The 25,739-nt window shown below is 43.6% G+C and overlaps 1 protein-coding gene across 2 annotated transcripts in view; it reads left to right on the top strand.

Annotated features, from left to right (window-relative positions):
- Positions 1-25,739, top strand: part of LOC148902301 (suppressor of hairless protein homolog) — a 34,099-nt gene that overhangs the window by 5,678 nt on the left and 2,682 nt on the right. For both annotated transcript variants that reach the window (XR_016114277.1, XM_088990713.1), the window contains exons 2-10: positions 16,086-16,124; positions 20,142-20,237; positions 21,403-21,568; positions 21,662-21,836; positions 23,431-23,568; positions 23,663-23,775; positions 24,745-24,885; positions 24,960-25,115; positions 25,207-25,310. Coding sequence is in view for 1 of the 2 variants with exons in the window: in XM_088990713.1 (XP_088846839.1) it covers positions 16,086-16,124; positions 20,142-20,237; positions 21,403-21,568; positions 21,662-21,836; positions 23,431-23,568; positions 23,663-23,775; positions 24,745-24,885; positions 24,960-25,115; positions 25,207-25,310 (1,128 nt within the window). In the remaining variant the exon portion in view is untranslated. The remainder of the gene's footprint in view (positions 1-16,085; positions 16,125-20,141; positions 20,238-21,402; positions 21,569-21,661; positions 21,837-23,430; positions 23,569-23,662; positions 23,776-24,744; positions 24,886-24,959; positions 25,116-25,206; positions 25,311-25,739) is intronic.

Genomic DNA, 25,739 nt, shown 5'->3' with positions numbered 1-25,739 from the left:
CACAGCTCTTTTTTTTATCAAACGAGCATCACATGGCAGTGCAGTTTGGTGGTGGCAGCACCATTTTTAGGACCAATTGTTCAACTGTGACGAACAGTTCCAAATCCTCTATATTGTTAGCGCAAAACCTTGGGGTGTCTGTCTACAAGAAAGCAGAAAATGTCAGGAATAGCCTACTAGAACATTTAAACTTTGGGTGGCGAGTTTGAATGTGATCGGTTCATTCTGACCTTGGTTGATTATGACTTTTTTAAAGCCTTTCCTTCTTTCCTGGCGTGTTTGTGTGCTTCTGCGGTGGATTGGAAAGGCGGGTGTGTGGCGAGTGAATTATGTTTGCGCGAGCGTGCGTCCATTCCCCAAGGGTCATCTCCGCTTGCTGGGTTCCCTTTTTTACAAGAATGGCGAGGTTTAGAGAGAGCAGCAGATGTCGAAGCGCTGACCTTTATGGTGGCGCAGGATCAAAAGCTTCGCAACCGCTACCTTGAGCGCCTTGTCCACCTTGTCCAAAAGGGTCTTGGAAGATGACCGTACAGGAGCACATTTATTACCATTAGCTCACCGGCACAGCGGTCTGCCGATTTATTGACAGCGAATTGTCATTCATCTTGGTATCCATTAGTTAATATGACTGAAATACAGTAAAGTCTTGTTATATCGATATTCTCGGGAGTCGGAAAAAATATCGATATAACCAGACTATTGATATATCCGATCCTGCGCCGAACTGCATTAAAAGTGGGCAATAAATGGGGGATCTCTGAAATGGCATGTAATTTTCTCCTTGAGTTCATGGATTGCGTATCTAGCATGCTTTTGTACTGTAGTGAAGTGAAAAATAAACGTATGCATTAAATTGGATTGGATTGGATTTGCCTTTATTAGTCTCACAGTGGAGAAATTTACATTTCACAGCAGCAAAGTTATGAAAGGAATGAAAGTAGAAAAACAAAATACATGAGCTGCTGGAAAGGCAGCCACTCTCGGGAAAACAAAAAAAAAAAAAAAAAAAAATGAAAACGTCATTTATTATTTTCATAACGCACTCGACATTGTTCTATACACACGAGAGAAACCACGAATGGCAGCATGTACATACTGTATGAAAAATAGTGATTATTGCAAGTGATAAAAATATATCTGAATACAACACAATTAAATACATGTATGGAAAACAAACTGCAACGTTTACATTACTTATTCATTGTAGGTGACCGGCAAACTCTTCACGCCACTGAAGCACCTTGGTTTGTTTGCTTTCCCGATAACAATGAGTTTTAACTTATCGGTACCTGTCATGTTTGTGCACGGCACGGAAGCTGGTCACGTGACCAACGGTTCTAGCTGAAAATCAAACAATGCGCCGTTTACAGATTTCGCTAATGGTGGTATTGAAATCCTTATTGATTATTGATTAATATTGATTCAGCTTTAAGCTGCTTTTGTATCGATATAAACAGACCAAATTGGCTGGCGGGAGATGAAAAGGGCATCATAGTAACCGGATTATTGTAATAACTGGGTATCGTACTAACCGGAACTAATTATATCATCAGACTAGAAATTTTCCGGGAAATGAAAATAGTATCGTAATAAGCAGTACTATCGATATAACTGATATCGATATAACAAGACTCTACTGTACTAAATCCGCCACTGCCTCGGCTGTTATGTTCATATTAACTGAAAGAAAAAAACACCTGTTAGCAATGCAAGGAGTAATCACATAACATTCAAATTCCACACAGGAAGACCCGTCATCAAACCTTCAACCTCTCCTGTCCTGCGAGGCGATATGCTAACCGGTCTAACACCGTTCTGGCCCGCAATTGGCGTATTTTGTGCACTATTAGGCGCACCCCATTATAAAGCGCACCACATTGTAAAGCACACCTTCAATGAATGACATATTTTCAAACTTTTTCCATATGTCACTTTCTGACAACTCCATTCACTCCCAAAATGAACTAAGAACTGTTTTATTATTTTCTCGGAGGTAAAGTATTCATATTTTTGTGAGACTTTAATAACAGCAAGGTATAACGTGTAGTGCATATGTGTCAAAGTCAAGGCCCAGGGGCCAAATCTGGTCTGTCACATCATTGTATTCGTCCCGCGAAAGCAAATAAAACTTTTTTTATTTTTTTATTTTGAAATTCCATGATGCTTGCTAAAGTCCGAACCAAAATTTCAAATTATCCCATGTAAACCACAATAACAGTTATTATTCTTGATTTCTGATTTGAAAGCTCATTATTCTTTATTTTTTTGTGCCTTCCCCAAATTCATAACGCCCCCCTTCGAGGAAACTAACTACAACGTGGCCCGCCGCAGAAAAGTGAGTTTGACGCTGTGCGACATTTATCACATAGTAGAGGGAAACTTTTCCTCCATTCGGGACACATAAAAAACATTCTGATGCTGTAACAGTAAATTAAACATTAGTGCAACCACAATAATGTATAGTCACACTCGTAATGGTTCAAAACACAATAATAACTCAAGCAATAGCATAATAACTCAATGTTGTTGACGCGTTTAATGTCCATATTCACAATATGACCAGCTTTGTTCAACTGTCAACACACAAAAGAAACACACGTTATCACTTCATTGCATATATAAGGCGCACCGGATGATCATAGTGCGAATGGTCAGCTTTTTAAAAAGATTGAAGGCTTTAAGTGCACCTTCTAGTGCGCAAAATACGGTATTCAAAGAAACAAAAATGTATTTCATTTGCATTTGTTTTCTTGACTTGAGCGTGGTTTGAGGTTCCTCCCCCAATCCGATTCTTCAAATGGGATTTCGGCATTTGCCTGCCGCTAAGGGATGGAACATTCAGATGTAAATCTATGCCCGGTGTTGTTTCGCAAAGACACCCGCCGTCATGTTTAATGGAGGCCAAAGTGCTCCTGGCGGTGATGTTGTTGGCTCCGGCACTGTATTACACAACAGAGAATGAGCGCAAAAAATGCCACAGGCTCATCGCTGACGTTCATTTTGGAGCACCTCGGCGTCTCCCCTGAGAGCGTTTCTTCTGGCCCATGTTGTGGAGACGACCTGCCAAGCAACGGTGACTTCTGTGTTGGCAATTATTTGTCCCCTCATGTTCAGGATGCTTCATTCAAAAACCACAAAGTCGTCCTGACCTGTATGCCGAGCGATTCCTGTCATTCAGTTATAGTCAGGAAGTGCTTAGCCATTTTCAACATTTTGGTGGTTTTGAGAGGAATTTGTCCATTTTTATCCAGCGGACAAAATGTTTGTCCTCCGTTTGAGTTTTTCCTCTGCGAACATGATTATTTATGCTGTCCAACCGCAGAGATGAATGATTGGTTGGTTCATGTGGGAAAGAACGACTGTCAACGAGTCTTTGGGAAAGTCAAACTGGCCAATTGATTTCAAATGGAAGGTCATGCAAATTAGCGTTGGGGAGGAAAAATATGTAAAAAAAATCCCAGAAAATGTCCCCATAACAAAGTAAGACATGGATTTATCAGAAGACAGAACATTTTTTCCACTTGCTGCCATCTTGGATGAGGTCTGGTCCAATGAAGCCGCCGGCATTAAGGGCTGAATGGCTTTTGCTTTGCATGGTAAAGTTCGAAGTTGCCCTGAAGATGTCGCGTCCGACTTTATTGACCGACGTTAGTTTTTTAAAGGGTTCCTGAGACCATGTGATGATGTCCATGACGCATGGAGGTTGTTTCGTTGATCTGGTGCCAACCAAGCTAGTCATGAACAGCCCTTGTTGCTTTTCAACTTCACTGCTTCCATGCAGTGCTTTCTAAAAGATTGTCCTGGGATCTTTCATGGTATTGTGAACCGTAGATGAGGACATGCCTAAATACCCTGTAAATGTACGTTGAGAAATATTGCCTATAAATAGTTTGATGACTTTCTCACACAGAGGTTTGCTAAGCGGTGACCTTTTCCCCAGTTTGTGAATCCCAGCTAGCCTAGTTCACCCGCTGGATTTTCTAACATTTCTCAGTCCTTTTTTGTGCTTCCATTCCAAGCTTTTTAAAAACAAATTTTTGGAACAGCCATAAAATTCTAAGTGAATGATTATTTGCTCAAAACAATCAAGTTGATCAATTTGGACATTAACTATCTCGGCTTTGTAAGTATACACATTCAGTTCAGTATTGGGTGAATATGATTTGCATTGAAATTGGGTTTAGAGATGCAAGTATGTACACGTACAAGTCGTCCGAAAAAGGGAAACTAACCCCCCACTCGCCACTGAACTTTTAATGACTAGCTCCTATTTTAAAGTCATGTTATGCTTCATGCGTTGATGTTACCGGTGGACATCCGGGCCGCTCAGCAGCGCATGCTCGCCACCCAAGTGCAATAAAACTCTTTCTACCATGACATGTGGGGAGTGGCGGGTCGGGGTTCCCCCCAATCCCCCTCAAAGGAAACACAGAATCTCCACTGTCGGGAAAACCCCAATCGAGTACACCTCCCACGGCGAGCTGCACTGTTGCAATCGCCATTTTAGATAAGAATGGAATGGCAAGCATTGGTAGCCACCCTGGAACGAGTGTCTTCTCACCTCTCAGGTCCCTAAATGCTAAATACGTGCAGTTTCATTTATTTATTTATTCAATCGTTTATTCATTTGTTCGCTTGTTTGTTTACTTACTTACTTTTTGGTCCTGGCATGATCTGACCAAGGACCATTATTGAAGTGGATTGAAGCATTTCCTTTCAACAAAAACACTGCTATAATCTTGTGGCATCAATTCACAATACATTTTTTAAGGAGGTGGCAGTTAATAGTAGATTTTCACCATCCACAGTTATCATGTTGTGTACGGTATTAAAACAGACAGACCTCATGACAACATACTCACAGAGACTTAATGAATCTGTACATTCTCCCGGTAGTTCTTTGGGAACCATTAACCAATAAAATGGCCGTCAACAACTTTTTCACTCTGTTGGCCTCAAACTCTGCCATGATTTTCTCACCACCGTGATCATTGTCAAAATGATTGACTTTGCCCATTGGGTGTCTTGGCTGAGCTCCGTCTGGGCGACTCCTTTTCCAAAGTGAGAGACATCACTGACAACGGGTTATGCTTCCGTTTTGAAGACATGTTCTAAGACCATATGTATAACAACGTCCGAGTTGTGCAGTAGCATTATTCAGCAATGGTGGCGAGGTCGCTGCTGCATTAAGCTTTTTAATATTATACTAATACTAATTTATACTAATATTTGAACTAAATTGGCAAATGAGAAAAATGAAAACCACTGACAGGAGTGAGCAAAGCTGAGGCTAAAGCAAACACTATCCTCCTTTTGACTGTTTGAGAAGTGCAGGAAAGATGGCCAAGTATGACAAATGGCACTGAAATTGTGGATATTTCGGCTACCTGGTCCAGAACCAAGATAGAAATTGTTGAGTTAGCCAGACTATTTGCCGTAAGCGGTTCCAAAAAACTCATATTGTTGACGCGTCCTAAAAGACACTCTCCCCAAATTTATTTCATCGATCCCTTGAAAGAAACCACAGGCGTAGCTTACTCGCACAGTTATTTATTTATGTTAATCAATTATAGATGTTATGAATGTATATCGGGTTTCGCTGAGTGATACGATTTTGACCGCTGACTAGCCTAATGCGTGCCACGCAAATGTAAAAAGTTGTTGCTCACGCCCGCTGTTTCCTCTTTACTGCTTGTAAATTCATAGCGTGATTTCTGCAAGTCAGCCTGTGGGGACACCACCTCTAACGTTTACCCAGAGTTGACCCCCCACCCGCCCACCTCCACCCCCTCTCCCGGAGCATAACAGGGGACTTCTCAAATGTCAGGAAAATAGTCAAGGAAAAACAGCAACGGGAGAAAGGCGCATTTGGTTTCCAGGAATGGTGCGCTGTTATCGGCAAAATGTTTCTCCGCATTGTTCGGTTGTTTAACTTAACGGCCGCTTGCACCGTTTCACAGAAGAATCCGCCTGGTGGCATTCCTGTGGCCGTTGACGTCAGGAGGTTTCTGGCGCTCCTTTACAATCACAATGAAGTAACGGCCGTGGCTGTCATTTTGCGGGCCACTCCAGCGATTGTGTTAACAAAGAACAATGCACCATGGTTGTCCCAGTCTTGCACATGGCCTTTGGTTATCGCGGAAATGTTAACTTAAGGACATGTCCACGCACCCCCCTGGCCTCCCACACACACACACACACGCCCAAACGTGTTACCTCAAAGTAGCTCGAAACACAGCCACCGATGTCTAAGTTAGTACCATACTTTTTACCCGTAATAGTCTTCTATTTTCTTAAAAGCTCACATCTTAAAAGTTCATTACGATAATATTTCCACTTCCAAAATGGCCCTTCGCTAGCATATAACGCGGAGTTCAAAATTAAGGTGATCGGTTACGCGGTTGAACACGGAAATGGAGTTCAACGATAACAGGTTAATTTTATAACTTGTTGCTTAAGTGGACCGTTTCACTGATTATTTACCATATTTTCCAGTATATAAGGCACACCCAAAAGTTTGAAAAGACACCATTCCTTGGCAGTGCGCTTTATACTCCAGTGCACCTTATACACCGGAAAATACAGTAAAAAAAGTTTGACATCTGATCGTTAAGTTGGCATTTCCTTGAGCAGGGACGCGAACCGGCGACCTCTGCACTGTGAAGCCGGTGTGCTAACCACTCGACTACCGGGCCGCCCTCAGCTCTAATTTGAATTAAAAAAATGGCCATTGTATTTATTTTGTAGTTTTTTTAATGTACATCGCATTACTTTGCTGCTGCAGCACCGTTTCTCGCTCAGCCGCTTGGCCCGGTGAACTTGTTTTCATACCGAGCAAAGTGGCGGTTCAGGAAAGATGGCTTGTTGAAGGGAAACAATTTGCAAGAGCAACAATCCCCCCGCCCCCCCAACTGCAATGCTGAAACCAGACAAGGGTTGAACTTCCGCGCGGGGATCCGCGTGGCGGCCTCTGCCAAAGTGTTTTCGTGAATTGGCCGCCCGCTTTGGTTCCATAGGTTCTTCAGATGTCGGAAATGCCTCAAGTGTATCGTAACCATCTGGCACGGCGTCGTAATTAGCTGGCCGCTTTTGCGGGCGCGAGTGTCTTTGCTCATGAGCTGCTTAGTGTTTGTTTCCTGCCGCCTATGCGAGCGCGACTGCGATAATCCGTGAGCGCTCACATTGTCTGTCACTTTAGCAGTCGGGTTTCACATAACGCAATATTTTTGGACGCGCGCCGGAGAATTTTGAACTCGAAATCTGAATTTAAATAACTGATTGATGCACCTTTTTTTCAGACTACGTTGATCGATAAAAAAAAAAATTTTTTTTTTTACGGTGTTTCTTCAGCACCGAATGTCACGTGGTGGTTGGGAGCCGCTGTGTTACATTACAGGCTCGGCGGCGACATTTGTCGTTGGGAAGCACAATATGTTCGCTGGGGCAAAAATAACTAAGCTTACGTTGTAATTACAGTCCAAACAGTTTTGCAGATGGCGCTTGTGATGTTTCGGCCGAGAGATTCAGCGGCCAAGGCCGGCACACTCACTCATTACGAGGGAAAAGTTCCACTTTGGTCAAGTCCAAAGAGGGACGCATGGTCGTGCACTGCAAACGCATCAAACTGTCCGGAACAAATTTCTGTTCCATTGCCTCTGTGGCTTCAGTTTTGCCACCTGTGACGCTGAGTCACAAAGAGCAGCCACTCATTCACTTTGTAGAAAGCCGCCATACATTTTTACAGCATGGCAAATAACATCTTGTTTTTTTTCCCTAAAACTCCGTGGATCATCACACATCTTATGATGGAGAACGAAATGTCACCGTTCATTATTTAGGTCAAAGTCCTTCCATTTTTTTCTTTGAAGAACTGGTTCGTCACTGTCAGATACGATTCTGTGGGGCAGTCGCAAATATTTTTTTCTCTCCATTTTTTCCATTTCTCTTTTGTGATCAACCGCTTATTGGACAGATCGACGATCGTGGCTGATATTTGGGAATTTTGGCGAAATTAAAAGCTGTTTCATTTTGGCTTGTTTTAATAAAACAAGCCAAATCATTCGTATCAATCACCACCAGAATTGTTTCCTCCCTACTCCAAGAGTGTGCGTTCTACCAGCTTCGCCATGCTTTTACCAACTTGCATATATATATGTATACAGTAAAGTCTCGTTATATCGATATTCAAGGGAATCCGAAAAAATATCGATATAACTATCGACTATCGATATATCTGACCCTGTTTGCATGTAATTTTCTCCGTGCGTGCATAGAAATAGTATCGATATAACCGGGCCTATCGATATATCCGATATTGATATAACGAGACTTTACTGTGTGTGTGTGTGTGTGTGTGTGTGTGTGTGTGTGTGTGTGTGTGTGTGTGTGTGTGTGTGTGTGTGTGTGTGTGTGTATATATATATATATATATATATATATATATATATATATATATATATATATATATATATATATATATATATATATATATATATATATATTAATCCGCGTCTCACCCACCATGGGTGGTGTCTGTCCCCCATTTTAGCTCGGGTCCTCTACCAGAGGCCAGGAAGCTTGAGGGTTCTGCGCAGTATCCGTGCTGTTCCCAGCACTGCGCTTTTCTGGACAGAGATATTCGATGTTGTTCCCGGGATCTGTTGCAACCACTTGTCGAGTTTGGGGGTCACTGCCCCGAGTGCTCCGACCACCACAGGCACGACTGTCACCTTTACCTTCCAGGCTCTCTCCAGCTCCTCTCTGAGCCTTTGGTATTTCTCGATTTTCTCATGTTCCTTCTTTCTGATGTTTCCATCACTCGGGACCGCTACATCCACGACAACGGCTTTCTTTTCCCCTTTATCAATGACCACGATATCTGGTTGGTTGGCCATTACCATCTTGTCGGTCTGTATCTGGAAGTCCCACAGGATCTTTGCTCGGTCATTCTCCACCACCTCGGGGGGTGTTTCCCATTTTGACCTTGGGGTTTCCAGTCCATACTCCGCACAGATGTTTCGGTAGACTATGCCAGCCACCTGGTTATGGCGCTCCATGTAGGCTTTCCCTGCCAGCATCTTACAGCATCTCAGTGGAACCTCCAAGCGGCTGGATAGCTCAGTTGATAAGGCATCAGTTTGGCATATGGGAGACGAGGGTTCGAATCCCACTTGTGGCAGAGAAAATGAGCACAAAAACATCATCCAGTGTGGGTCCTTGGGCAAGACCCTTCACGCTAATGCCTACCTCATAAGAATGATGAGAGACAATAAATGGAATGACATGCCGGCTCAGACGTCGCCCAGCCAAACAAGGTCTGTGGGGGAACCAGAGCACTCTGATGAAAAATGGGCTACTGGAACAAAGCGGAGATGGACGAGATGTGGTATATATATATATATATATATATACAGTGAGACCTCAACTTACAAACTTTTTGTCTTACAAACGTCAAATTTATGAAAATTAAACCTTATAATAAGCACTATTTTCATAATACACACCCACCATGGCTGGCGGAGTGATCTTCAGCGGAAGCACAGGACCGAACAGCACCAGAGGTTAAGTTACCAACAGTCCTTATGGAAGGTGACTCTCCTTCCATAAGCCATCAACGACCATCAAAAAGGCAAATAAAACTTTATTTTACAGCACAGTTTATTTCCTTAATTACAGTCGTCATGTAATGCGCCTCTCTTTCTAAACAGCAATTCCCTTTGACCTTCGACCTCCAACGCCATTCCATCAAGCCATCTCATCTCATCTCATTTTCCGTACCACTTATTCCTCATTAGGGTCGCGGGGGTTGCTGGAGCCTATCTCAGCTGTCTTCGGGCACGAGGCGGGGGACACCCCGAATTGGTTGCCAGCCAATCGCAGGGCACACAAAGACATACAACAGTCACTCTCACACTCACACCTAGGGACAATTTGGAGTGGTCAATCCGCCTGCCATGCATGTTTTTGGAGTGTGGGAGGAAACCGGAGGACCCGGAGAAAACCCATGCGGGTCCGGTGAGAACATGCAAACTCTACACAGGGAGGCCGGACCGGGACGCGAACCGGCGACCTCTGCACTGTGAAGCCGGTGTGCTAACCACTCGGCTGCCCCTTCCATCAAGCCATAAATCCCAAATATAAATAAAGTGACTTTATGATACAATGCAGTGTATTTCTTTCATTACAATACAATAGCACATTTATTATACATAGAATAAGGTATGTTGTGTGTAGTTTTAAGGCTTATTTAGTTGAAAAGTATATTTTATGGAAACCCGGGAAAGGATTATTCCCACTTTAATGGTTTCCTATGGGAATTTTTTTTTGAGATACACACTTTTTGTCTTACACACTCTGTCTGGGAACCAATTAAGTTCGTAAGTTGAGGTCTCACTGTATGTGTATATATATATATATATATATATATATATATATATATATATATATATATATATATATATATATATATATATATATATACATCGTTTTGTACCACAACGCACGACACAAACCAATGCATTGTTCGTTTCAGAGGTAACCTGATCTCGTGTGTGTGCATGTGTCAAAATACTTTAAATATTTATTTCTTTTAATTCACAGAAGACAATTTCAAAAAGTTTTTGACTAAACGTAAAGGGAGTCCCTGACTTCTTATTCATTCAGGCTGTCAGATCAGGACCAACTGGTGTCTTGCTCACGGGGACTTTGATGTAGGGAGACGACCACCCCATCACCACTGAGTCGTGCTCTCACCACTTTTTATAGTGGGTGGCATTTTTGTTTCGAAGAGACAAGTATTCAGTGGAAATTAAACGGAGTGAGATTACCCCAGCTGGCAAAAAGCGCCTCGTTGCTTCTGCCTTTTGACATAGTCATGCCTCTCAACAAGAAATACTCCGCTGTCGTATATTCTGATGCATTTGAATGCTTCGCAGTTGAGCCCCGAGCCCGAGGCTACTTGCTCCCCCTCTCCCCCCTGTCCTTTTTTACAAACAAGGCAGTCAATGTTTAATGGAGTACAATGAGAATATAGATTCTTGAAAATATTTGACTGTGCCTGATAATGCATCAATAATTGATGGCGACCTTCCCAGATGATCGACTGAGATTTCTTGGAATGTCGTTATTTCTGCACTTTGAAGTAAGCTGTGATCCTTATAGCGGCTTCGTGGTCTCGTGGAATCTTTTCCTGGTGCCAAAATACGAGCGTACTGGCGTTGCTGCGGTCGTTTTCCCCCCCCCTCTCGGCGAGGTCCCCCCCCCCCCCCCCCCCCCCCCCCCGCCATCCCCCCTCGGTGCTCTCTGGCTCCAGCGGTGAGTCACCACCTCAGCCGTGAGTGCGAAGCGGGAAAAGTCAGGTTCATTCAGGGTTCAAGTACTCTGCGCTTCAACCCCCCTTTGCTGTTTCTGGACACCCCCACCTTCTCCCAGCCAGCCACCGAGCACATGACCCATCTCAACCCTTAAAACCCTAATGTCTCTTTGTGGCCTCATATTTTCCCGATTTACCTGATCACCGTGTTCAATTTGTCTCTTACCGGCTCGGAATGTAGTCGGTGGTCTGAGCTAAAATTTTAAGCTCCCCCACATTTGTTGAGGCCCCCTGGAGCAATCCAACATTCTTCCGCTATCACGTGCTTAATCGACCGCGGCCCTTTAGAGATCCAAACGACATTGCATAAAATCGGCCTTTTATCTCGAGTGTTTCCCCCCCGATTTACTTTTCAGATATTTATCGAATGCCAAAGCAGTCAATCATTGTTCGGGTGGAAAAGAAATGCCAAGAAGTGGGACAGGTTTCGGCACCTCGCTCTTGACCGCAACATGTTTCACGATCGTTCGGAGTGTGATCGTGGATGAGCAGCGTGCTTTTAAAAAAAAGCCACGGATTGTCAATTTGAGCCGTGTGGTGGGTCAGCATCACTTCGTTTGCCGAGTATATTTGGTGGTTTCAAACTCGAGGCTCGGGTGCCAGATCTGGCCCGCCACAGCATTTTATATGGCCTGCAAATGCAAATCAAACACTGTTTCTTGTGAGCAATTTCTTGTTTTATGTTACTGTAATGAGGTGTTGGATACAATTGTTGAATCAACTGCTATTCCATAAATGAGCATTGAAATATTGTGGCTTTTCCCTGACAACAAGGGTGTCCACTTCATTTTTTGCCCCGGGCAACATTGTAGTTTGGTTTCCTCTGGGGGGGGGGGCATTATGAGTTTGGGAAAGCCATTGGAATGTTTCATCCCCTCCATATTTTACTAACTGAGTTAATGAATGAGTTAACTGGCGTCACTGCAATAACAATAATAATAATAATAATAATAATAATAATAATAATAATAATAATAATAATAATAATACATTTCATTTTATAAGCGCCTTTCAAAACTCTCAAGGACATGTTACAGTCACAGGATATTTTTTCTAGTTTACTGTTTCAACGTCTCCTCCCCCCAAAAACTGTCCTCAGTCCCATAGCTGCAAAATATTCTGTCTTAGTATTTTGTTGGTCATATAAGCTACTTTCTTCATGCTTCTGATTGGTTAAATCAACCTCCTACCTCTCTCTGGTTTATATATTTCCCCCACCACACCCCCCATTTTCTTTTTCTATAACTTCTTCGGTTGGAGCTTTTGTGACTGCTCAGACGTAGCCAGGTGATGCCAAGTGTGCGCTTGGATGAATCCAGATGCCGCTTCCCCAAAAGTGTCGTGCTGTTAATGTGTCCAGTTTGGTGTCGCATTGACCGCACGCCAGACCAAGAGGAGTTCTTCAGAAGTGTGTCCGGAGACCATATGGAGATTGCGGTCAAGAGGGAGAGCGTTTGGAAGTGAAGGAAAACGAGGGGGAGCGATGGGGGGGAGGCCTTTCTTTGGATTTTCTGCCTCTGTCATTAAGGTCTCCCATGTCAAAGCCAGATGGAGCTGGTGCATTATGTGCAAGTGTAAGTGCAGGCTGCGACCCACCCAATGGCACGCTCGCACGCACACACACAAGCGGAGTCCCCTGCCTTTGCTCTTAGCCGCCAAGCGGGGCATCTCAGACCTCGGCCATCTGCACTCCGTTGGCCAGAAGGGTCTGGCGGCCCATCAGCAGTCATCGAATGTAGTCGGCTAAGCGCGTCTGCTTGCTTGACACTTCATTTCCACATTTGGAGCATCATGAAAGCTCGTCGTTGTCTGATGTCATCATCTCCTTTCTCCGCTGCTGTCTTTTTTTTGCGGCCTCATTTGCAGAGCTTGTAAAATTGAATGGAAAGCACTTCTGGTGATTCATGTCAGTGCTTTCTAAGGATGAAAAAAAATGGAATTAAAATCCACATCGCAGTGTAGGAGAATGCAATTTAGTGGTCATAGTGGGGTGGTGGTCAATAAAAAACTTATTTAATTTTTGCCAGTCGGCAGTGATGATTTGCGAAATGTTTATTTGTGCTGTAACTTATTTATTTTATGAATCAAGTTAATCCCAGTGGCCCGATAGTCAAGTGGTTAGCACATCCACTTCACAGTCCAGAGGTACTGGGTTCAAGTTTAGCTTTGCCCTCCGTGAGTGGAGCTCGCTCTCTCTCGGCCTGGGTGACTTTTCTGCGGGTCCTGTGGTTTCCTCCCACATTCCAAAAACATGGATCGTGGGATGATTGAACACTCCAGATTGACCCTAGGTGTGCGAGTACCACGCACGCAGAAATGTCATGTGTCGATTGGAAATTACAGTAAAGTCTCGTTATATCGATATTCAAGGGAGTCCGAAAAAATATCGATATAACCGGGACTATCGATATATCCGACCCTGTTTGCATGTAATTTTCTCAGTGCGTGCATAGAAATAGTATCGATATAACCGGGACTATCGATATATCCGATATCGATATAACGAGACTTTACTGTACTTAACGTCATTAAAGTGCTTGATGTTAGTGTAACAAATTGCTTGTAGGATGCCCTTCTCACTTGGAGCAGTTTTGGCTAACTAGCATCATTTAGTTATTGTACCATTACACAGCAGTTGTTCTGGTGCTGTATGGAAGTGGAAGGGAGTAGCGATTTTTGACGATTGGTGTTCCCGTGTTAGCTCGTAAAGTTTTACGGCATGATTTGTTTTAGTAGCATGTAGTTGTTAAGTTTGTGAGTCTGCTGCAGAATCGTTTATTTGTTTTAAATGCCCTAATTGCATGTTATGCAACCCATGCAACAACATTACGCAGGTAATTCCTCAACCCGTCGCTCACGGGCTGGAATTTCCCAAGATTATTGAACATTTTATGTTGCGAGACTTGTTTTTCCACCCTTGCCTGCGCTTGATGGACAACCTCCATCCCTTTGCTTTCACGTCCTGTTCCGGTTTGCCCGGATGATTTTGACCGACATCATCAAAAATTGTGGCTGCACCAGCCAGATTAAAATCGGGCCTTTTCGTTAGATTTTGCAGATGTGGTTGGTGTCACGGAATTGTCCCGCGGTGATCACGGGATGGGAGTGGCATGGTGATGATGAGGTGTGCTGCCACTACGAGGATCTGCTACCAACCCTCGGGCAAGGAAACCAAACACTTTCTTTTAAGCCGCAGCCTCCCCAGCACTGTGTGTCACGACGGGCTCTCAGTTCAAAACGTCAGTTTGTAGTCCAGATCTTGCCAGTTCCCCGTGCCACCGCTTTTGTTAAATGCTTTATTTTTACCTCATTAAACCTCTTATCCATGCTCCTTTTTCCACATTGTCGTAAAATCAACAATGTACACTGAAAATCCTCGGGCAAACATTCCAAACACACCGCCGGTCGGTGAAAATTCAGGATACAAAGACAAACACAATGAAAACAAACAAATTGAATATAAAACATGAGACCATTAAGCATTTTAATTCTAAAACAAATAAATCACTAAAACAAGGGAGGGCTCAAGTCTCGTGCCGAGTCGAATGCCAGGAAATAAAACTTGGCTTTTGAACAATGAAGCTTGTCAAATGTGCATCGGTCCGGTCCATACAGTAGTTTGAAACCGGACCCAAAAAAGTAACCATAATAATCTTGATCAATTGAGACGATTCACAGAATTTATGAACAACCCGGAGAAAATCGGGTATAGGTCATACCTCGAATGACTGCATTTTGCAGCACCTTTGCAACTCTTCCCATTTTGGTTTCCTGTGTTGGATCCTCTTAAGCACATTACGCAGACACCCGGAACCTGTTTTCAGTTGTTGTGCTCTTTGCGAAATGCTGTCACGCTACGACATGCTGCCAAAACGCTGTCTCAATAGGAAAGTAGTACAATACAACAATTGGAGTCAAGGAAGTGTGTGTTGAAGCTAGACAAGTGAAGACAACCGTTGCATGTCAAAGAGGAATTTCACGCTTTAAACTAATAATATGAGTATTTGGTGCAAGGGAGTTGTCAGTTTTGGAGAGGGGGGTGTGAGCTGTGGGGGGTTCTCAGCAGGGTTTTGATGCTTGCTCTCGATCACTTTGGGAGTGCCTGTGTGAAGTCATAACGTTGATCGGAGATGTTTTGCTGCCTGTGATGAAAAGACAGGTTGAATGATTCCCGCATCCGCCTCACCTTGCGGGTTCCCAGCAGTATCCCCTTCCTCCCACCCCCACCCCGGAATCCATTAGCTTCCAAAGGCATCCGCGCTCTGCTGTGGGAACCTTATCGATCGACCTCGTTTTATAGTGATTCCAACCAATTGCGGCTTTCTCGTCTTTCCACCGAGTCTTACTCTGATTTTTCCTGCCAAGATTCCTAACCACCACTGGAGGGGTTTGGGGCGTTTCAAGGGGGATAGGGTGTCCACTATGCTCTGTTTCAGAGCATGTACCTCTATTGGAATGAGTCCGCATTTGTGCACGTTAACATTCCTACATTGACAACGTTGTGAGTCAGGCGCTTGAGGCATAGTTGTCATACTAAAAAGACAAACATATTCATATCACGACCACATATTATGTGATTTTTGTCATGCATGTGTTGGTGTGTTTTTCTGTCACACTGCACGTTCGTGAGGTATGAGGCAACAATGCTCCGCAGTCAGCAAAATGTTTAATCGCAGCCGACCCATTCATTGTCTTTTTGGTTTTCTCGCTTCAGGAAGTTCGGCGAGCGCCCTCAGCCACAACGCCTCACCAGGTAAGGCACACACGCATGTTTCATTTACATTGCTTTCAGGCTTAGTTTTTAAAATGATGTTTACTAATTTCCGTGTGTGTTTGTAGGGGGGAGACGGTAAGAGTTTGTGTATTTGAAAGAGACTGTGTGCACGTGCGTGGGTGTGTGTGTACAAGTGCACATCTTCGGGTGCTCGTGTGAGTGAGAGAAACTCCAAGGTGTGCAAGAGACAGGCAGACTATCAAGTGTGTATATGCATGCACATGTATGTAAGATAACAACAAACACGTTCCACAAGGTTTGTGCCTTTTCAAGGCTTGAAGGTGTGTGTGCGTGTGCGTTTGTGTGTGAAAAAGAATTGAGTGAGAAAAAAAGTGTCAGGTGAGTGAGACAGACATTAAGGTTGTACATGTGTGTAGCAAAAAGAGAGACTGAAGTGTGTTTTGTGTGTGTGTGTGTGTGTGTGCGCACGCGTATTCAAGTGTGCGTGCAGGCTCACTGGCAGTACAAATGTCGGTCATTGTGTTTTCACTCCTGACAGGGCTTCCCCTAAAAAGGCCCCAAAGGACTCAGATTTTTAGATGCCCATGCAGCCGCCGGACTGAAAATAAAACAGCAGAAATGTGCTATCCAATGACTGTGAGACAATACATACACATCGAGCTGTATCTCACTGTGTCCTGTAATGCCGTTTTGATCGCACCCGGCACGTTTTTGAGTTGCCGCAAATTTTTGTTTTCCACCGGCGATTTGATGAAAACTCTGTGGCCCACTCTGAGCAGCACTTGGCCACTTATAAAGATGACAGGGGCGCCTCATGGCGGCATATACGGTTTCCCATGATTGCTGCCGCATGCGAGGCTTCGAAACCATTAAATTTTTTTCACAGAATGCAGCGAGGTGGGTCTCGGCGCTAAAAATTGTTTGCCGTATGTGAGTGAAAGCTTAATTGCGTTATAGAGATGGCCGTGCTTTTACGTCTGCAAGGGGCCGCCAGAGTTGGCCCTGACCTAACTGCCTTATTTCAATAAAATGAAGGTGGGCCAAATTCTTGTGGATCTTAATGGCCATTACTGGAATCACTTTATATGTGGTCGATATTTAACTGTGTAAAGAAATCCGATGAACTCGTAATAACAATATTAAACATTCAGTGGCATTTGGAAAATGTCACCATGGGGATGATCCGGGTGGTTAATCCATTTTATCGATTCATTTTATTTGTCGGGATAATTTGTTTTTTGGCTCCTGTACTTACACCCCTGCTGCTTATACGTAAAAACATTGTTGCGTCCAGGCAGAACACGAATGAAAGATAAGAGGGCGACAAATACAAGCACTTGAGCTGGGAAGTATATTATTACTCCCCTTCCTGGATTAAACATCTGTCGGGAATTTTTGAAAGCACAGCAACAGGGATGCATCTGGGCTGCGCCCTTGCGGCGTTCGCGCATTTTGACAGCCACTGGTGCAACTTTGTAACTCCACCGCCAGCACCGGCGCAAGTCTATTACGATGGGTGCATATTGCTACATGAGCCGCGCCACTTTTGTGAAAATAGCTAACCAAAAAAAATTGTTAAACAGGAATTGGAAATTGTTCGTTTTCCTTCAGAGGTTTTAACTTTAGTTGTCAGTCTAGCGATATCGAGCCATAATCACCTTGCATTTGTTTTGCTGCAGTCCATAGTGATCTGCCGGAAACTGCCGAAAGACGTAATCAAATAGGCATTTGCTCATATTGCATTATCAGTGTTTACATCGGACATGGCGGATGGCTACAATATGTAGCGTGAGAACAGGAGTGTCTCCTCTTCTTTTCCTTTCGGCTTTTCCCTTCAGGGGTCGCCACAGCGAATCAGTGTCCTCATCTAATCCGGTTTTGTGCATCCTCTTCTCTCACACCAGCTACCTTCATGTCCTCTTTGACAACATCCATAAACCTCCTCTTCGGTCTTCCTCTCGGTCTCCTGCCTGGCACTTCAAGACTCAGCATCCTTCTCCCGATATAGTCGCTCTCTCCTCTGGACATGTCCAAACCATCTCAGTCTGGCCTCTCTGACTTTCTCTCCAAAGCGTCTAATATGAGTTGTCCCTCTGATACACTAATTCCTGATCCAACCCAACCTGGTCATAGACGTTAAAAAGATGCAGCAAACAAGCATATTCGCGTTTTTAAGAAATAATCTAACATGTCTGCGGAGGGTAGTGACAATTTGTTGCAGCTAACTGCTGTTCATGATTCGAATTTAGTGGCTAAAGGGAATGATTTCAGTTGCTGCATCACATTGGAAATCTTCAAAGCAAAGACATTTAAGTAGACACTAATAAGAAATATTGTGCTAAGTCTTGTCTGTACAATATCAAAATACCACGGGATTGATGGTGCAGTAACTAAAGAAAATTAAAAATGTTTGTTTATTTTATGTATGAATAAATTATTTGACTTGAATTAAAATTGTTTGTTGATATATTAAAAAATAGATTTTAGTTCAATCATGGTTTTTCATTTGCAATTTAGAAATATCCTCCAATGAATGTATTTTGGTTTATTTCAATCAGTTATCTATACTTGGGCAATCTAATTAAATCGGTCCCATCCATTTTAGAATTTGGCCCCCTTTCAGACACAAGGGGGCCTTGTGCTGTCTCAGATGCACCCCTGCAGCAACTTTCAACAAACAGTACCGAAACATCTATCAGCTTTATTTGGATCTGTAAAGTGTGTCAAAAGAACCACAAGCTGCTTGAATATTTCGGAAGTAAGAAAATAAAATTGGCCTGCGTAGCTCGTAACTCTGCCAGCTCGGTTTGTGGTATCAATGTTTTAGTGATGGAGCAGGGCTGTCCAAACATTATGCAAAGAGACTCGATTTGGTGTTAAAAATGTTGGGGGGTGGGGGGGCAACATTGGCGGACGTTCTTTACCTATATCTGCAATTAAATTAAATAAATTTCAGCATGCCATTCTGTGTTTGACATTTCCTTTATTTTAATTTCAGCTTCCTTATGCATGTGTTTTGGTTCCTTTGAAACCTGAATCTCAAAATTGAAGTCACTTAACTTCACTTTTTTAACACTAACTTTTTTTGTAACCGTTGGAAAGAAGAACATTTTCTTTTGTTGATTGTCGCCATTTTAGAAAATAGGGGAAAAAAATCGAAAATCGTCATTTTTTAGAAAATTGGAGGGCTCATTCAGTCAAATTATTCATATACTAATTTGCGGTTCCTACTTCAGCCTCTAGATGGCGGCATTTAGCACACACAGGTAACATGACTACTGCCCAATGTATTAATTCTACATTCTGACCAGACGTTATTGATTTTTTGACTGAAGCTGCGGACGGGATGAAAATTGACCACAGGCTGCATTTGGCCCCCGGGCCAGAATTTGGACACGTCTGAGCTCGAGTATGAACGAAAATACATGCGCAATTCAATTGCCTCGTTTCCCTACTCTAAATTTCCCAATTTATTTTCAACCAGACTAACCCGCGTTAATCTCCATCAGCCCGCCTCCCACCCCTGTTCTAAACGGCCCCTCCCACACACATGCACGCACCATGAAGGGGCCCCTCCGTTACCATAACAAAGGCCCCGTCTAACCCGAGCGTGTGGCCTGGAGTTGCGAGGCAGAGTGGGAAGCGTGAGCGTGTCAGGTGTCACTGACATCTGCGCCTGAGCGAGGGGCGCGTTGACGGCCGCGTGCACGCCCGCCGCTGGCGTCAGCTCCTAACCTTTCCCCTTCCCAGCCGGTCGTCAACGGTTCATCTCAACCAAGCCCCCCCCCCCCCCCCCCCCCCTTCTCGCGTCTCCATCCTCGAATGGACCCAGCTGGAGGGAACGAGCTTTTTTTGGCTGCGGAGGCGTTAAAGGGGGGTTAGTGTGAGTGTATGTGCACGCGTGTTGCTCTAGAAAGCAAATCTTCACATGGGTTACTGCTGCAAATCGTCAGACAAAACATCCTGTATGGCAAGTTTAATTTTCAAACATGCCCGCACATCCCCTGCCCCTTTTTACCTGTGTTGTCATTCCAGAGAAGCCATGAGGAATTACCTAAAGGAGCGAGGGGACCAAACCGTCATGATCCTGCACGCAAAGGTTGCACAAAAATCATATGGCAACGAGAAAAGGTGAATGCAGTCACCTTCTTTTTTTTCTTTCTTGCATCCGTCCTGTGCTCGTCTGTTTGCATCAGTACTGTGATGAGTGTTTGCCTTGGCTCCCCAAGTCAGCCGCGGAGACGGGATCGTGAGAGTCCGGGCTTCAGCTTCTGAAAGATGATTTATGACCAATGAAGCACGCAGCTGATGAAACATGACAAGTGTTTGAAAAAGAACTAGTCAAAATATTTCAAGATCCAAAGTCCTGGATTGGAAGTGTCGTTTTGGTTTCTCCTCACTGTCGGTGCGTGGACGCCCTCTGCTGGAGGCAAAGGCTGCAGTTCGCTCTGGTCACCGAGCTCCAAGTGGTTTTCTTTGCAGTTTTGATTGGCCCCATAGGGCCGCAGAGAACGGTGGTACCAGACAGTCATCGGGGGAATTAAAAAAAAAAAAACTTTTATTAAAACTTGTATATGTATGTATGCCAGTGGCACACATATATATATATGCCTGTATTCTTTCATTGATTACATTTCTGTCCTGCACCCCCACGCACAAAAGATATATATATATATATATATATATATATATATATATATATATATATATATATATATATATATATATATATATATATATATATATATATATATATATATATATATATATATATATAAAAAATATGTGTGTGTGTGCGCGCGCCAGTGTGCCATCACACTGTGGATTGCTGTGCGAGGTTGAGATGCTGCCTGGCTGGCCAACATTTTCGTACGCGTTGCCGGGTAGCTTGATGCGTTGCGGTGCCAGGTGTAGAATTGAAATGACAAAAATAGGGTCTGGTGGTCGTAAGTCGCACCGGTCGTAAGTCGGATGTTACCTGTAATTAGGGCGGACATATGAAGCCATCGCTGATTAAAACATGTGAATATGCTAACAAATCGTGGCTTTATCAGATGTAAATAAAAAATAATACGTGTGTGAAATTTGTACTGCACTCAACCTATCTAGACATGATCAATCAAATACACATGGATGTTAAAAAAAACGATTGAAATTGTTGTCTGGCCAACAGCACCACCTCACTGATCCTCCTTCCCCAAACCGCACTGTTTGGAGTCCTCCGACGTTTGATAACTCGTTCACCCCCCGCCATTGCCTTCGTGTTTCAATTGTGGACCTGTCTTTTCTGCCGCAGGTTCTTCTGCCCTCCACCGTGTGTGTACCTGATGGGCAGCGGCTGGAAAAAAAAGAAGGAGCAGATGGAACGGGACGGCTGCTCCGAACAGGAGTCGCAGCCGTGCGCCTTCATCGGCATCGGCAACAGTGACCAGGAAATGCAGCAGCTAAACCTAGAGGGGAAGGTACCAACTCAAAATCCCGACTTCCGAGACACCAACTCACGGGTCCCTGTGTGGGTTTCTCATCTTGCGTTCTGCCGTGTCCCCGGTCCACAGAACTATTGCACAGCCAAAACCTTGTACATATCGGACTCGGACAAGAGAAAGCACTTCATGTTGTCTGTCAAGATGTTCTACGGCAACAGCGCCGACATCGGTGTCTTCCTCAGCAAGAGGATCAAGGTCATCTCCAAGCCCTCCAAAAAGAAACAGTCCCTGAAAAACGCCGACTGTAAGTAGCCCGGTGGCCCCCCAGTGCGTTTATGTCACAGGCGAGGCACTTGCAGTCTTCGCATCCTCGAGGGGGTTATTTTTTTCCCCGGACTTGTCTTACTGTTAACACAACTGCTGCTCTGTAGAGCAAGGCGGTGGGGTGGGGTTGAGGGGTGTTCTGCTTGGCTCAGGTGGAACGCCGGGGTGGGCAACCTTTTTTTTTTTTTGTGAAGGTGCGGTGGACATTTCAACATTTGATGATGATGATAATTTGGTATTTCAGGAGTAGAATCCAAGTAGAACACATTTACGTATGAAATGGGACACATGCCTGCAATGAGTCAATCGATATACGTCGCACAATAGTTTACTCCAAATCGTGTTTGTTTCATCATAAAATGATTCCGTTGTTTTTTTTTTTTTGTTGATTGCGGTTTTTATACTCTAATCACTTACAATGAATTAACTCCAACAGTGTACACAAAGTTTTTTTTTATTATTTAAACGATTTTTGTTCTTATTTTTATTTAATTACTCAGCATTTAAAATAATGTCCCATACTTCTTTTCCTTTCGGCTTTTCCCTTCATGGGTCGCCATAGCGAATCAGTGTCCTCCATCTAACCCTGTTTTGTGTATCCTGCCAGTCTCCTGCCAGGCATTTTAAGGCTCAGCATCCTTCTCCCGATATAATAATAATAATCCATTTAATTTCCAAGCGCCTTTCAAAACTCTCAAGGTCGCTTTACAGTCACTTGGATATTGGTCACTCTCTCTCCTCTGGACATGTCCAAACCATCTCAGTCTGGCCTCTGACTTTCTCCAAAGCCTCTAATATGAGTTGTCCCTCTAATGTACTCATTCCTGATCCTATCCAATGTGGTCACTCCCAAAGAAAACCTCAACATCTTCAGCTCTGCTACCTCCAGCTCTGCTTCCTGTCTTTTCTTCAGTGGCACTGTCTCCAGTCCAAACATTATGGTCTGGTCTCACCACTGGTCTCACCACTGTTTTATACACCTTTCCTTTCATCCTAGCTGAAACCCTTCTATCACAATACAATACAATACAATACAATACAATACAATGCAATGGTAAAAAATAATCTCTAAACAATAAAAAATATACAATACAATGGTAAAAATAAACTTGTTTTATTAATTCTAATCTACTTGGTAATTCATGAGTAAAACCTACAAAACAGGTTGAATTTAAACACAATCTTTCAAATATATTTTTGATAATGATTCAACATTTGATAAAATTCAACAATAGAAAGTTTTCTTGAAAAAAATGTTTAATTTTGATTTGTAGATGATCATTTAAGAAAAATAGAACAGTTTTGTGTTGATGAATAATGATGAAGACATTTTAATGACTAAACGTGCACAATCATTTCTTACAGAAGAAACCAGGATTCACTGTTCAAATTGTTTCATTTAAAACAAAGAACTGGAGATTAAATTGGAATTCCAAATATTTTCATAATGAGCTATGTTTATACTCATGTTTCAAATTTCTAAACTGACAAACAACACACATAAGAGTTTGTGGTTGACTAACAAATTCAGGAAATAGAACAAGACTGACGTTTGCTCACTTTTTTTCCTACAGTGTGCATCGCCTCGGGCACCAAAGTGGCGCTCTTCAATCGTCTCCGCTCCCAAACAGTCAGCACACGCTACCTCCACGTCGAGGGGGGCAATTTCCACGCCAGCTCGCAGCAGTGGGGAGCCTTTTACATCCACCTGCGTAAGACTTCCTCAACCCCGTAATCCAACTACCCACTGAATTCTCATGTGCACCGTTGCGCGTTAGAAATCAAACGCTCGCTTTTGTTTTCCAGTGGACGACGAGGAGTCGGAGGGGGAAGAGTTCACCGTGAGAGACGGTTACATCCACTACGGCCAGACAGTCAAGCTGGTGTGTTCGGTCACCGGCATGGCGCTGCCCAGACTGGTAGGCAAATAAATACATACAAACGATAAATAAATACATAAATAAATATAGGAATGGAGGCATGGAAGGGGGAAGGGACAGAGGGGGAGGGACGAAGAAAGGAAGGAAGGAATAGATGAATGAATAAATAAATAGAACAAACAGAATAAATAAATAATGGCAAAAATAAATGAGCAGAATAAATAAATACCGTAATTTCCGGACTACAGAGCGCACCTGACTATAAGACTCACTCAGTACATTTTAAAGGAAAACACATTTTGTACATACATAAACCGCACCTGTCTATAAGCCGCACATTTTTAAAGAAAGACGGGACACAGAAAACGTTTTCAAAGTTTTAATAATAAACCTTAAAGGACAACCGACGTCCACGGACAAGTTGTGTCCATCATTTGTAAAATGGCTTCAAATGACTTCTACTGAGCGTATTTTACAAAGATTCCACCGCATATAGCTATATTTTACGTTTTAAGACTCGCGCTGAATATTCCGGAAGTCTTGTTTTTGAGTTGGTGACGAGTCCTCACCCTACGTCAGTGAAGGAACGCCCCTGACAACAAAAAAGACACATTGTAGCAGTCCTTCCATCAGGTCAATGCATTTTGCTGTACTTGTTTGGTCTGAAAACTTCATGTTGCACCAAAAAGAGGCAGAAGAGGGCGACAAAGCTCCATGTAAGGAATTAATCAGCCTGTGGAAACGGGCTGATTAATTCCTAACACGGAGCTTTGTCGCCATTTTCTGCCTCTTTTTTAGTGCTACATCGCCCCCCCCCCCTATTGCCTCAAAATTGCACAGAATAAATTCTTTAATCGATTGCAAACATGTAACTATTTGAATCATAAAAAGTCGCAGATTATAGTCCGGAAATCACGGTAAATAAATAGACAAACAACTAAATGGGTGAGCCACGCTCTTCGCCGTCTCAGTTCCTTCGCTACCGTAACACTGCACCTCTCCTTCCAGATTATCCGCAAGGTGGACAAGCAGACGGCTCTGCTTGATGCCGACGACCCCGTGTCGCAGCTGCACAAGTGTGCTTTCTACCTGAAGGACACCGAGCGCATGTATCTGTGCCTCTCGCAAGAAAGGATCATTCAGTTCCAAGTGGGTGCTGACGCCAAACTGCCAGTTGCATTTGTCTTTTTTTTCTCAACACCCCCCCCCCCCCTCTCTCCCAGGCCACGCCGTGCCCAAAAGAACCAAACAAAGAAATGATCAACGACGGCGCCTCCTGGACAATCATCAGCACGGACAAGGCAGAGTACACCTTCTACGAGGGCATGGGCCCCGTACAGTCGCCTGTCACCCCTGTGCCTGTGGTTGAGAGCCTACAGGTGCTTTTTACTGCAGCGCCACCTCACCAACATGACGGATGCATTCGGTTTTTCACTTCGACCACTCACAAAAGTCCATGTTGCTCGGCAGCTCAACGGAGGCGGAGACGTTGCCATGCTGGAGCTGACGGGACAGAACTTCACCCCGAATCTGCGAGTGTGGTTCGGAGACGTTGAGGCTGAGACAATGTACAGGTATGTCTTTGCCGCATCCTTCCATTCGGTTTTTGAACGCGTTTCATGCACACACACAAGAAATATTTGGGATATCGCGACCATGTTAACAAAATTTAAAGAAGTGCGGCAGCATGACTCTCTCCACTGCTTAAGATAAGGTAACCTTTATTAAGATAAGACAGCCATTATTTGACCAGACCAGCTCCATGTGCTCCAAATCTATGATTATATTGTACTGACCCCAAGTGGCCCAACATAGACACGCCCGGAGAAATGAGCATAATGTTTGAAGGAAACAGTTGGCTGAATAAAAAAATAAAATAAATAAAACACCGTATCATGGAGCGCATTATCAGATTGGGGCGTGTGCAATGGTTTGATGGCATTTGTGATTCATTTAAAACAAGAAAAGATGATTTGGAATGTGAAAAGTGGTATTGATTCAAT

This window comes from Hippocampus bargibanti, linkage group LG02, assembly GCF_051943395.1.
Source record: "Hippocampus bargibanti isolate YZ-2025 linkage group LG02, ASM5194339v1, whole genome shotgun sequence".
NCBI classification, from domain to species: domain Eukaryota; kingdom Metazoa; phylum Chordata; class Actinopteri; order Syngnathiformes; family Syngnathidae; genus Hippocampus; species Hippocampus bargibanti.
Note: the sequence above shows the minus strand (reverse complement) of the source record. Positions and strands in the feature narration are given on the sequence as shown.